This window comes from Nematolebias whitei, chromosome 10 (assembly GCF_014905685.2).
Source record: "Nematolebias whitei isolate Nwh7 chromosome 10, NemWhi1, whole genome shotgun sequence".
Classification (NCBI taxonomy): Eukaryota; Metazoa; Chordata; class Actinopteri; order Cyprinodontiformes; family Rivulidae; genus Nematolebias; species Nematolebias whitei.
This window is the reverse complement of record NC_056507.1, coordinates 13,790,218-13,805,233: the sequence shown is the minus strand read 5'-3', so window position 1 is coordinate 13,805,233 and position 15,016 is coordinate 13,790,218. Positions and strand designations below refer to the sequence as shown.

At 38.3% G+C, this 15,016-nt stretch overlaps 1 protein-coding gene across 1 annotated transcript; it reads right to left on the bottom strand.

Annotated features, from left to right (window-relative positions):
• Nucleotides 1-5,226: 5,226 nt before the first annotated feature.
• On the bottom strand, nt 5,227-9,042 carry LOC119415990 (carbohydrate sulfotransferase 6-like). The gene is made up of 2 exons (XM_037683160.1): nt 8,870-9,042; nt 5,227-6,561 (listed from the first exon to the last, which is right to left on the bottom strand). Exons 1-2 carry the CDS (start codon nt 9,040-9,042, stop codon nt 5,319-5,321), a joined length of 1,416 nt encoding a protein of 471 aa, XP_037539088.1. The 3' UTR covers nt 5,227-5,318.
• Nucleotides 9,043-15,016: the final 5,974 nt, after the last annotated feature.

The following is a 15,016-nucleotide window of genomic DNA, read 5'->3' as shown; positions in this document are numbered from 1 at the left end:
TCAGGTCTTACCTGTATGAGAGAAGAATCTTTGTAATCCTTAGAGAATTATTTGTTTCCTCCTCAGCCCACTCACATGGGGAGTTCCACAAGGATCTATTTTGGAACCATTTTATTTTCCATCTACATGCATATGACACTCAGGCGTACTTTCTGTTCAAGTGCAATAATCCTTTTTGCTAAAACTATTCAAACTTTCTAAATTTCATTGAGAATAAAATTAAAGTGTTTTTTTTTTTTAGTCCCAGTGGAAACTGCAATGTTATTTCTACAGATCTTGATAGTGGTTATCGGGACTCTTAAAGCCTTAATTAAGGCCTCTTCTGTTTTAGCTCCTAAACTGTGGATCCAGCTACCTCTTCATCTCAGACAAGCTTCAACTCTTGGTGTGCTTTTTTCTTTTTTCTTCTCATCTTAAAACACAGTTTTACTCACTGGCTTCTAATATACGAGAGATGACATTTCTAGTATAATTTTAACAGTTTGATTTTTTGTTTTATCATATTTTTAATAGTTTTTATTTTATTTTTATTTGCTGTTTTCTTTTTCTTTCTTGTTTTATGATATTTTGTATTTTCTTTTATTGGTTTTGTGTGCAACACTTGGACTGTTGTTTTTAGATGTGCTTCTTATAAATTAGATTTAATTTGGACATTTTTGTACAATTTACAATTTTCTCGTACTCATATTTGATCATCACATTGACTTGACACAAAGTCAACACAAGTAACACTTGGCAATGTTGTCCTTTGAGAAAGAAGTTAAATCATCCGTGAGCAATATATAGCCTGAAGTAGCCCTTAGATTATCTCCTTCTGGCCACAATGTTTAAACAACTACAATAAAGTAACAATCCAATTGAATATTGAATACATTTATTAGAAAAGCAAAACCAAAGCCTGCATTAAATACCTTTTATGTAGGTTTTAACCACAATAGGTTTGAATATTTCACTGGCAGCTTAGCAAGACCAAATGTACTAGAAGAAGCAGATTACAGAGTATTTCTTGTGAAAATATGAGTTTGACTTACTCTCTAACCAACATTTAAGAGCTTAGATAATGCTCTTAAGCAGTTGCAGACAAAAGTATTTTTTTTCCTTCCATTCAGGTTGTCAGTCATGTCATGAGAAAGGTAAATCTAAAAGAAAAGATGTCCTAATCCTCCACCAAAGGTATTTTGTGTTTTCTTTAATGGAAAAGTACACTCACGGGCCAGTTTATTATAGATACACTTTGCTGGGTTTGACCTCCTTTGGGCTTCAGAACTGCCTTAATTATTCACGTCATACTGTAGATTCATCTATTTCAGATGTCCAACTTTGTTGAGACTGTGTGAACTGTAGATTCAGCATCCTGTTTTTACCTGACAGGAGTGGCACCTGGTGTGGTCTTCTGCTCCTGTCGTCCATCTGCAAGGTTAGAGGTGTTGGGCATTCAGAGGTTTTCTGCAGACCTTAGTTTGTAACTTGCTAGTTTTGAGTAAGTGTTTCCTCTGTGTTATCTCAAACTCATCGGCCCATTTTCACTACATTCAGAATCACTTAAATCCCCATTCTTCCTCATTCTGATGCTCGGTTTGAATTTCAGCCGGTCGTCTTTACCATGTCTACACTCCTAAAGAGATTGAATTTCCGTCATTTCATTGGCAGAGCTGATTGTTCAACAAGCATTTGAACAAGTGCACCTGATAAAGTGGTTGACATGACAACACAGTGCAACAATCTTAACTTTGTTCCAGTTCCTATCGACACTGGTTAAACAGGACTTGGCAAGTTTTTGTGGGGTTTTTTTTTTTTCTGCCAAGCATGAAATGAGTCAGTAAAGGTGCCAGCACAGCCAATGAATGGTTCTTGGATCTGATATGTGCTTTCTTATCTCACCAGTTTGAAAGTTTTGTAAGCTCAATCATCCAGGTAGATAACGACAAAAAAGGTTAAATCTTGTCATCTGGACCCGTTTCTTTATGTGTGAACATTTCGTCCCCCATCCGGAAGACGTCATCAGTCTGTGGCCTGCCTTAAGCCAACCTCCTATCGAAATCTCAGAAGCAGGCTCTTAACACATACAAACAGGGTCCATCCATCCAAAACAACTAATCATCATGTATAACAATCAAATGTTTTAGGCCAGATGGCCGACTTGCTACTCACAGAAACAGTCTGGGAACAACAAAGGCCAAAATGGTTCAGAAAAAAGGTTTGTAAACTCAATCATCCAGTAAATTCATACAAAGTAGATACCTTAGATTTAATTTGGATTTTTTTTTTTTTTTTTTTTTTTACAATTTACATTTCTCTTATATAAATTTGATCAACGTATCGATTTGTAGCACACATCTACCTATGGGACAGATCTGGTGGGCAGGCTGCAGACTGACAAAGTCTTCCGGATGGGAACTTTTTTGTTGCTCTCCTGGTCCTCATCAAGGGTGGCATGAGTGCCAGGCCTGGCCCCGCTCTCCCCCTCATAAAAATAAAGCACATTATTTCTTATAGCCTGTCTAGCCTACATATCAGTTTCCTATTGCCCACTTGAAGGGGTGCATGCCCTCCGCCAGGTGCAGGGCATTTAGCTTCTGCTGAGGTCTGACACATGTTGTGAAAGAAGGGGAAGGTGAGGGGGCATGGGGAGTGCTCTGAGACCTTCAGCCACAGTGGATGGAGCAGAGAATCTTTTTAAAGGTGAAACGGATTAAAACATATCTGAGCTCCACTATGTCTCAGGAACGTCTCACTGGCCATGCCGTCATCAGTATCAGCCATACAGCTGCTGAGCAGATTTCATATAATGACATTATTGATGACTTTGCATCAAGGCAAGATGGGTCAATATTTAGATGGTAGTTGTGCACTTTAATCTGCATTTTCTCCTTTGAAGTGCAATAGTGTAAATTGTCTTATTCAGAAAAGGTTCAGACTATTTATTTTCTACAGTATTTATTTTTTGTATTTGTATACTTTTACATTCATTTTATTCAGTATGTATGTGTCTTGTTCTGTGTTTATTCTAGTGTCTTCAATTGAATTTAAAAAAATATATATATTAAAAGAAATTTGAGTGTCTGTGATGGTCCATGACAATCTAACTAATATGTCATAGCGGAGCGTGTACGCACCCCCGGCAGTGGGGTGGGGGCGTTGCGTGAAGCGGGGGATGGGGAGCCAGAAGTTTGCCCTGGGCACCAAACAGGCTAGGACCGCCCCTGATCTCAGTACTGCTTTCAGTGCAGGCAATCACACTGTTCTGAAACCCCAGTTCAACAAAAAGGTGTGATGCTGTTGTAAATGCTAACAAAAATGGAATGCAGTAGTTTTCAAATATCAGAAATCCATATTTTATTTCACAATAAACACATCAAATGTTGGATAATAAAAATGTGCAATTTTTCTGACAAACCATGGCAACAAACCATGTCAAAAAGCCGGGACAGGGGCAACAAAAAGAAATAGCAGTAGAAGCATTTTGTAATATATCAGGCTACATTGCAATAATAATATGCCAGTAAGAAAATTATAATTTTAGATAGGCTGAATCTTACAAAAGTAAAGATGGGCAGAGGTTCAGCAATCTGTGAAAAACTGCTTCTTCGCTGCATGGAAGATTTGAATGTGTAGACCAGAGGGAAGGTGTAAAGGTTTACAGGGAGACAAGTTCTGTTAACAGGGTGGAAAATTTCCATGGATGGACTGGTGGGTAAGGGATCTTGTAATCGATCCTTGCATGAAGCCAGTGGAGCGAGTGTAGAATCAGTATTATTCGTTTATACTTCTGCACGCTCATCAGTATCCAAGCAGGTGAGTTCTGGATGTACTGCAGCCACTGCAGGCTTTTGATGGAGATCCTGTTGAGAAGAGTGATGCAGTTATGAAGTCAAGAGGAGACGAAGGACAGTTTCTCTGCAATGCAAAGATGGAGGGGAGTACAGGACAAAGCTTAGAGTTTGTATTGAAATGATCCAGATGGCTGTTTGTCCTGAGTCTGGGTCTGCTGGAGGTTTCTTCCTCATGAGGGAGTTTTTCCTTTCCACTGTTGCCTTTATGCTTGCTCAAGACGAGAGACTGCGATGAAGTTTAACTCAAAGCAGTCTGCTCCTCAGATAAATAATTTGATTAATTTACTTTTTATGCATATGAATGTTTCTGTTCAGTGCCCTGAGATGAGTTCTGTTGTGACTTGGCACAATATAAATCAACTGAATGGAATCCTTCAAAGCAAATAGTAATAAACCTCACACAAAGGTTTGGGACTGATGAGGAAAGGGGAATGTTGTGAGCAAAAAAAGGTAAAGCTGGTTGGTGAAAATTGAAGTCTGGTCAAGGGTTCCGACAAGAATGTCCTGTTTTATACAGATGGAGAAAGTTGTGCTTCATTCACGCCTTCATCACCTCCAGACAGTTGGTGTGAATCGTAGAGGGCGATGAAGAGAATAAAAAATTTAACTAGTGGAGAAAAACATGTTATGCAGCAAAGTGATATCTAAACGTGGACACATTTTTAGTATTGGTTCATTTTTGACCATCTTTTCTTGACCAGACTAGCGGAAAGTTAAACAAACATTTTTACATAGAATCCATATTTAAAATGTGGATGCATTATTAGACAGAAACGTACAAACTCATTTAAAATAAGTTTAAAAGGTTGCTTAAAGAGGTGTTCAGGTTATTTTTTTCTATTACTGTACTGTAAATGACAATTCCAGATGTAAACTAAAAAAAACACAAACATCCTGCCTCAGTCTGAACATTCACCTCAGACAAAACGCCCGTCTGTGATGAAGCTGTCAGGGTTATACTGGCATGAAGCTCAACTAAAAAACCATTTCATCACAAGAAAGCCATTCAAACAACTTTGTGCTGTAAGTCTATAAAATGTATTTTTGCTTTAGCTCCAGAAAATTAGCATGAAGCAACCTCAAAGGATAGACAGCACTTTGTTACACAATTAAACAGATCAAATAACAAATGTCACCACAAAATGTGCAAACAATCTAACAATATAGATTAAATTTTTGCTAAAACAATGATTTGTTCAAATCATTTATCAACGGACTTTACTGATTCTGCTGCTGAGTTTCTCAGCGATATACAAATTTAAATTATGCTGTCACACAGCACTACTGTGTCGTCCGGCCTCCTTTTAATCTTGTAAACATGCAAACAGTTTTTTGTGTTCATTTGACATAAATCCATGTTTTAACAGTCAACATGATGCCAGCATCCGCTTGTTTATATTACCGGTACAGGCCAATTCATCCACTCAAGGTTGATACAGGAGGTAAGGTTGTGGAGTTTTTTGGTGATTATTAGTCGTTCATGTTTTAACTCTTGTCTTTCAGTTTAGCTTTAGATGGTTCCCACATGAACCGATACGGTTCCTGTGAAACTAACAGATCCAAGTCAAGTGATCGCTGCGCTTTAAGACTGTGAACACTCCTGTAGCCGAGCAGTTCCATGGCCCCCCTACAAATGGCCTGAACACGTTTGACCTTGGAGAATGGCAGCATGGTGCGCCAAGCTTGGGAAACAAGGGTAGCATTTCGAGAGATTATTTGAAAAGCCTGTTTCCTCGTGCCTTTCCCCTTTCCATGAGTCTGCTTGTAGATCCAATCCTTCATCTCCTTGGTCATCTTTAAACCAACGAACTCATATATACTGCTGACCTCCTTCAGTGGGTTGCGTGTCACATCCTCATAGCGAACCATTTTGTATCGATTTTTAAGAAATGGCGGAGGTTTCAGGATGGCCGTCTCGTGGATCCGTAAATGGCTGCGGCAGATTTCCTGCATGACTTTATACTGCACCTCATCGGCAGGGATTTTTCCCTGATCCAAGACAACAAAGTTATCTGACAACAATGATTTGGCTGACTCCTCTCTAGACCTCAACACAGCCCGAGGGTCCCGGACCAGATGAACAATGCGGAGGTCCAGTTTGGGGTCTTGCAGAAGAGGGTAAAGGGATTCCAGCTCAAAAACTCTTGTTTCCTTTAACGCCACATGACTGTGTACTCTACAGGAAGCCTGCACCTTCTGCAAGCCCTGAACATTACACTTTTGACGGCACTGGGTCTCGTTTTTGGCTCTGAGGGAACAGGCCGGTGGTGAGCACAGTGCCCGACTTTCAGTCCACATGAACAAGGAGGACACATGAGGGTTTTCAGGCAGATAGGCGTCCATTACTGAGAAGTCACACTGAAATACACTTCGTAGTATATCTCTCACAGCCATTCGGAGGACCCGGGCCCCAGGTTTCTGCACTTGGGTCCACACATGCCAGGCGGGCTCCATTAGATAGAAAACAGACGGGTGCTGACTGAAAACCTGACCCAGGAAGGATGAACCGGATCGCCACGATGACAGCAGCAAGACATGAACTTTTCTTTCCGTTTTGGTAGAGCCGTGATTATGTTGAATGCGCCAGCTCGAGTACAGCAGGACTGACGCTCCCTGCAGAACCAGCAGTAAAATCAGGATCTTTGCATTTACTCTGTAGAGAAGCCTCATGGCTGGGAGGCGGGAGAACGTCTGGCTCGTTTTCTCTTTTGTTGAGCAATCAACTCCTCTACAAGAAAACAACAATAAATAAGTATGTTAAAGGTGTAAAAATGTATATTTTTTTTTTTATTAAAGTGAGGACAAAGTCCCTGTAAACATACTGTGGGCATTCTCATTATCTCATGGCGTCTGAATTATGACAAAATATTAGTGGATGGTTCAGCCTGAAAACAAGAAGAATAGATTAACATAAAATGATTATAAATTAAAGGCAATCCTTGAAGGACTTCATATCATCTGGTGCATTTTTCTCTTATCTCAAAGTAAGTTAAGGTAAATAATTTGTTAATAGACTAATTTCAAACATATTACCTCATTTGTCCTCTCTGGGATTACAACAGGTTAAGCCACGGTTTCATTTTGAGGAACTGATAAATTCTTACAAGTCATACAACAAGAATTCCATCAACATGTTTTATGGGTTGTTGTCTAACGTTTATTACCTGCTGTAGCCATCTTAATTCAAAATAACACCAACCTGTCTACTAAGTTGTCAACGTCAGTTCAATTATTACTCTCTGAGACTTTCTTTAAAACCTGTCTGCTGGTTCGTGGGATATTTTCCAAACAGATTAAAAAAAAAAAACATTGTTCACTTTAACAATTACAATGCCAAAAATGTAGGCAATGTGAAGAGCTCTGAGTGTGTGTTGTGAGTGACTCTCAGCTCTTACAGAATCTAATTTTAGCTCAGTATCTGTAAAACTGACCGAGTTAGAGACATTTTTCTGTAGGCTAAAATCAGTTAGCTGTGGCAGCCATCTTGAATAAATAATCAGTTGTAGAAGTTCGACCAGGGATAACTTTCTAAGTGTTTGAGAGTTCATGAGATATTTTACTGACGCTACACACAAACGCACACGCAGAAACATGAGCCAAAACATTACTGACTTCACCTTCTGTGACCGGCAATAATAAATTTTCTAAGTATTTAGTTCTGTGTTGCTTAAAGAACTTCCTGCCACTTTTACAAGAAGAAAAATGTAATAAACGACAACATCTCTTGACAAAGTTTAAAACAACTGATTGCTACTTATTATGCACACGTTAACGTTTTTAACTTAACGTGAGAAACTACCGAATTAATTCTGAGAAAAATATTTCCCCATGTGACACAACAACACGGGTCTGGGCCTTCAGAACTGATACGAGCGCCAAAAATGGCACGAAGCACCCTGATGCCAGAGTCCAGATGGAAGCGGTGAATCAGAAGACTCAGGCTGGTGAGGCAGAGTGGAGACACCTGAGCTTAATGACCAGCAAGGCCAACAACCTTTGACCCCGTGAGCCTAAAATCAGTAGGGATCATCCTTGACCTATGACCTGTCCAGTGGTGCAGTTTAATATTTGTGTATAAAAGGAGCCTTAATTTAAAGCTTGGACAAGAAATTGTCCACAGACAGTCAGATGAATGGATGGAGAGACGGACATACCACCATCTGTCCTGATCACTTGTGTTGTGAATAGACAATAATCTGATGGACATTTTCAAGCATTTAACCACTACATTTTTGACTTCTTATCTAAATCTATCATCCATTCATTATCTTTACCCATGTCTTCTTTTCCGGGTCTCGGGGGTCTCTGGTGCCCATATCCAAAAGTCTGATTATGCATTTTTAATTCCTTAAATATATTTTATGACATTTCTTGTTGCTCAGCTTTCATAGTTGTGGGATATTTTATAAAGTGATAAGAAAGAATTGCAAATGTAGAAGATATTTCAGTTTCGGTTCAGGTGCAGATTAAATACCTTCAATAACTTTCAACATATCTGATCTATCATATCTTATCTATCATATCTGATCCGATCGTCTTTTTCATTGTGGACCAAAAAAAGAAGCTTTTCTCCAGCTGAGACAAAAATGCACTTTATTTTTATGAGTTAACTGTGCAGACTACAAACTACTAATAATTACTGTACCACTGAATGATTATAGTTCAGTACACAAGAAAAAAAAAAATTAATATGTTTGTTTTTATCTAGTCAAGCCAAAAACATTTGAAAAGGGAATGTTAAAAAAAAAGAAGCAACATTATCTAAATTGATTACTAGTTTAAAACATGTTTCTCAATTAATAAGTTTTGGATAAAGAATAGAGGTACTGTACAGTAGTATTAGTTTGACAGGAAGTAGATTGAACGAGACAGAATCTGCAGGGTGACTAAATTTGATAAAACACCTGTAGCGCTATACCAAGAGGTGCTCATAAACATTTTAACTCTTTGACTTCCCTTCATTTAGCCAAGATAATACAAATATTGACAACAAATGCCTACCTTTAATGTATGTATCGATGGGGCTGCCTCCTAACGGAGTTCTGTTCGGTTCCGGTCCGGTTCTGCCCTCTTCTCCCCGCGGCGCCGGGTGTCTCCGCCCGGTTTGGTGCCCGTCAGGTGGGCGGAGGATGCTGGGTCGGACTCCGGACGTGCGACAGTTCCGGCCCATGAGGACCTCCTCTGAGTCTGGGTTTGTTCGTTGCCTCATGGTTTGGACCACCGGTTCTCTAGGACGCCACCTGAAGGCATTTATCCTTAATGGCAGGATTGTTGACGCAGTAGGTTGAGCTGCCGCCTCTCAGCAAGAAGGTCGCCGGTTCAAATCCCAGACGGGGGGCCTTTCTGGGTGGAGTTTGTTCTCTCCGTGCATGCATGGGTTTTCTCCAGGTACTCTGGTTTCCTCCCACAGACCAACAACATGCATGTTAGGCTGATTGGTAACTCTAAATTGTCCCTAGGTGTGAGAGTGTCTCTCTGTGTCCCTGTGATGGACTTGCGACCTGTCCAGAGCGTCCCCCGCCTCTTGCACAGTGACCCCGTGACCCAGTAAGGATGTAAAGATGATGGAAGGATTATTGTTTCTGTACGTATTTTTTTATTTTTTTACCCACTACTTTGTGCTGTTTTATCCATTTATTCATCGATGTGTTCGGCTCATTACAGCTGCTATGACATTTGGTTTTTGTGACTTTTATATTGTCAAAATATTTACATTTATGTACAATTATTCTTTGGCCTACACTGAAATTGCTTCAATTACTTCGATAACAATATTCTCTTTTAGCTTTTCTGCTACTTTTAGCTTTTTGCTTTTGTACAGTTTAACTTTTAGCTAACCTTTTGCTACTTAGCCATCAATCTGCACCCGCTTCTTCCTTTTCAGGTAACGGGGGTCACCAGTGTCCATGTCCAGCAGTCACTCTGCGAGATGCAGGGGACACCCTGGACATGTCTCCAGTCCATCACAGGGACACATAGAGACAAATGAGACAAACAACCATTCACTGTCTCACTCACACCTAGGGACAATTTAGAGTTACCAATCAGCCTAACATGCATGTTTTTGTTCTGTGGAGTACCCAGAGAAAACCCACACATGCACGGAGAACATGCAAACTCCACCCAGAAAGGCCCCCAGCCGGGATTTGAACTGCTGAGAGGCAGCAGTTCTACCAACTGTGCCACCGTGCTGCTGCTACTTAGCCATTGTTGCTTTTAGATATCTTTTTAGCTTTTTGCTCATTTTAGCTTTGAGCTAGCTAGCCTTTTGATTATTCAGGCCTCTATATACTGTTTTGCTAAATTTAGCTTGAAGCTAGTCTTTTGCTACTTAGCCTTTTGTTAGTTTTAGCAAATCTTTGCTGCTTTCAAATAGCTTTTTTGTTCATTTTAGTGGTTTAGTGGAACTGGTTGATCCACTCTGAGAAGGTGCTATTTAAGAGACTGAGCTGAATACAGCACCTCAGACTGAAGAAGTCTCTCGGACGAGAGACGAAACGTTTCTACATTTTTTGTTGTTTTGCTTTGTTTTGGGTTTTTTTGAATGTCCAGAGGACCAGATTTAACTTTTTTAGATTTTTCTACCTGGATTATTGAGCATGCATCAGGAAATAATTAGACAGTTTTCACAAAAAGGAAATAAAAAATATAACAGCAAGCATCCTGATTAAACAAAAAGGTAAAAAAGATAAAATATTTAAAAGCTAAAATGGATAATTTCTGATCAGACTGACATTTTCATGCTGTTAAAGAAGTCTATTTCTTTATTGATGTCCTTTGAGTCTGATTGTTGAAAATACATCAAATCTGTAAATTGGCCTTTATTTCTGCAATAATTTTGAATTACACTAGGGGGAGCTATACTCACAGTAATGACAGTTTTTTAGCAGCTACAATGAAACAGAAACCTCCACCTGACTCTGTTGGGGGTGTTGATAAGTGCATAAATCAGTTGCATTCACGTCTATACACCAGCTTGTACATGTTTAAGAAAAACACAACATTTATGTATTTTTATTTAGTATTTTTTGTAGCTACAAAACTTGTGACAAAATTAAAAGTTCATTCTGATCACCTCAACAAAGTGACACCAAGACAAAGTGTCTTTCAGAGTTTTTAACTCAACTTATAACTTGTCGTGTGCTGACTCTTAGCTTTAACTTAGAAGAACAGTTTTAGTGCCCGTGACGCTAAAACTTCAGGCCCGAAGTGTTCAACAAAGCTGGTTGGTTGGTTTAATAACATAAATGTGCCTTCATGTCACTGATTCATCCATTCAACCTTTATTTATACAGGTTGGTCTCATTGAGTCACAAGGACTCATTTACAAGAGAAACCTGTTTTTTACAGACAACAAATAGAGTACTGATATACAACAATAAAAAGCAATTAAAATTAAAAGTAATGTTGTAATAATAAATCAAGGTGCCATCTAAAACCAGGTAAAATACAACGAGAACATATTTGCTTTGATTTTTCTAAAGAAGACATTATCAAATGTTTAAAATCCTCTAAATAGATCAAAGTGGACAGCTTCAGATCTTGTTGTAAGGTGTTCCAGGTTGCAAGACCAGAGTAAAGATGTTTTTTCAGAGTTCAGTCCTCACTTAGGGAACGCAGCAGGTAATGATGGCCTGAGAGCGCACGCTGTAACCGCACTGACGACGTGACATGTGGGAGGAGATGTAAGAAGGTAGCAGACCAAAGAGGGATTTATAGATGAAAATGAACCAGTGTGAGAATGTGTAGATAATGACGACCAACTGACCAGTGAGCACAGACTGCAGTGATGGGTATGGAAGTTACAACCAGTTATGAACCTTGACGCGCCATGGTAGACAGCATCCAACATCTGCAAGCAGCTGGCAGGGGCATCCAAGTAAATTAATAATAAATGATAAAACATCTCAAATACCATTAAATGTTCAAGAAACATTGATAGAATGACTTTAGCTGACAGTAGCGTTTCAGATGTAACAGCCTGAACAAAAGGTTTTATTTCTTCATCATGATTTTGCTTCTCGCACCGATGAGTCATCAGATAACTTGTTTCTTTGATATTCCAACATGAATTAACTGCTGATGTAATTCTCTCACAATGGCTTTGCTTCAGCTCACATTTAAAAATACATCACTTTGGTACATCATGTCTTTATAAAACATCATTGGCAGCATGATGGCTCGGTGGTTAGCACTGTTACCTCACAGCAAGAATGTCCTGGGTTCAATCCCCAGTTGGAACTGGGGCCTTTCTGTGTGGAGTTCGCATGTTGTTGTTACTATTGTAACATTCTTTGTCTTTTCTTTTATAAACTTAGAGGTATTTAATCGAGACAATTGATTTTTAATCATCTAAAACACTCTTTAGAGTTCAAACACAAAGTTTGTTGTTTGATTTGGTTCAGAATGTGAGATTTAATCAAAGAAAATCAACAATTTTCTTTTTTTCTTCTTCAATCTATAGACTCTACTACTTTTACCACACTGTAGTGTTCATGCTTTTATTATACAGTAAAAGGGAAAGCATTTGAAAACAACGTAAGTTTGATTTTGAACTACATTTTTCGTGGAAATGTTTAATGTTTCCAACGTGACTGTGAGAACATATTTTTCAGTCAAAATTAATAACAGTGACTGAAAAAAAATGGAGCCATGGGAATAATAATAATAATAATAATAAATTCATGCTGTGAGCGTGTTTTTTTGTGTCCCTTGGTCAGCAGCAGTACAAATTACAATAGGGAAAAAAACGAACTCATCTGATGAGTCATGCTGCAGGTAGGGCTGTAAATACTTTTGGATCTGCATCCTCTAAACCTTTAAACCCCACGTTAGCCTCATATCAACTGGGTGTTTATTGTTTTTGGTTATTTTATGTTAATTTGCTTTGATAGGAGACATTTTGGGGCCACTCTGAGGCTCTAGTGCACAAATATATTAATTAAGTGGCGACCATTCACTTCCTGAATCATTGATCACACACATTTTATACTTTTTGTCTCATTATCTGTAAAAACAAATAGGATATTGGTTTTGTTGTATTTTGTGCAAAAAGTTGCCACCTTTTTTCCCCTCCTGTAGGTTGAGATTGTGTCTCATAAAAAAATAAAAATAAAAACTGGTTTAATAATTAAATCAGAGAAATGGACACATCCTGCGTTCACATCTTTTTTTTTTAACTGAGTAAAAGTGGGAAAAAGTGTAAAAATTCTCCAAAATATTTCGTATTTGTTTTTACAATAATCCAGATTAACAAAATTAAATAGGGGTTAAAAAAAAATTCAACAATTTCAAATAAGCTTTGAAAATTTTTAAAAAATGATAATGCAGTAATTATTAGGCTACACGTTATAACTGTAGCCCAACATCTGGAACATTTAGTATTTTACAGTTTGTTGCTCTGACTATAAGTTTAAGGTTAAACGCAATTTCTGACTTTTACAATACAAAGCAAATTGTCTACTAAAACCTACATAAAAATACTTAAAAACACATAGTAGTCTAATTTGTTGTGGTTGCATCCCATCAGCGTGAAACATCTGCTTTATTCTTATTTACGTCACATAACTGTTAAAATATTAACTCTACTATGGAAACAAAACCAAGCGTCTTGTCCAGTTTACTTGAATTGGATTTTTCAGCATTAGTCTTTGAAGAAAGTAAGTTCTCGTAAGTTCAGGCGAGTTTTGTTTTGTCTTGAAGAGAAAGACAATAATCAAGTCAAGTCAGATTTATTTATAGAGAACATTTAAAATAGAAACTGTTACCAAAGTGCTTAACAAAAATAACAGTGATGATAAACAAGACGAAAATATGTTTTGATTGTAACTGCAGCCTATGTGATTTGGACTTCACAGTCTTGGTAGTGTTCACCTGTAAATCAGGTTTGTTTGTTCAATCACACCTGTAACCAGGCAGGTCTGGTTAGAGTTGTGACAAAAACCAAACTAAACGAGTTTTCATCCGCTCACTTCCTGGCCTTGATGATGAGCTACATGTCTTCCTTTAATTCCTTAATGAAACTGTGATGTGACGTAAAAAGTAGAATAAAGATTTAAAAGAATCCTGAGCACTGCCTGATTTAACTGCAACATGTTTTAGAAAGGATGTCTTATAGTTTTATTATGTTTTATTAAGGATTATTAGATGTGCATTACTACTGGTATATTATGAGTGTACTCATTGTTTGGTTGTTTTTTTAAACCTGTCCCCTAAAATTGGTTATTAATAATAATAATTATTATTATTAGGGGAGTGGTGGCGCAGAGGTTAGACAAGGTGGGCCTGTGATTGGAAGATCGCCAGTTCAAGCCCCGTTACCGACAACATCAAAAATGTGGGTGGGGTAGGTGAAGCACCCACACCTTTCTCCACCCTCATTTGCCCTACTCTGGGCCCTTGAGCAAGGCCCTTTTAACCCCCACCATCTGCTCCTCCGGGTGTCCTTGATTGCAGCTCTCTGCTCCACACAGAGGGATGTGGTAGCTCAGTGGTCTGTGGTTGCATCAGGAAGGACATCCGGCGTAAAAATAACCGACAAGTCATCGTGTGACAGTTCGCTGTGGCGACCCCTAACGCTGGGAGCAGCCGAAAGAAGAAAAAAATTTAAAATAATAATAATAATAGTAATTTTTAACCTTTACCTTACTTTAGCTGGTGTTCCTTGGTCATAAAACTTATTTGGCCGATAACCGATACCAATATTTTTTTCCCTAGCCCTACTTACAGAGACTACATATCTTTCTCTGCTGTGGAATTAAAAACCTATATTATTCTACATGGTCTTTGTTCATTTGGCCTGCTACAAAATGCAAATTGTCAAAAAGTGGGATGGAAATGATGTAACACTTCAACGTGGATTATGTTTAAAGTCAAATTTATTCATGACATTTACTCTCTCTAACACAATGACACTCGAACAGTCCACATTTGTAAATTTTCACAAATCTAAACTCAACCTGCTCACAAGCAACAAATGAAAAGCGCACAAGTAGTAATGCATTTATATATATATATGTGTGTGTATATATATATATATATATATATTTGAGTTTCTTAAATTAAAATTTAACTTAAATCAGAAGCCTTTTATATCAGTGAGTTATTTTGATGGAATGACCTACAGTATGTCCGATATTTAACTTTATCTCTAGTATCATCCGATACAATGCCGATAATATAGT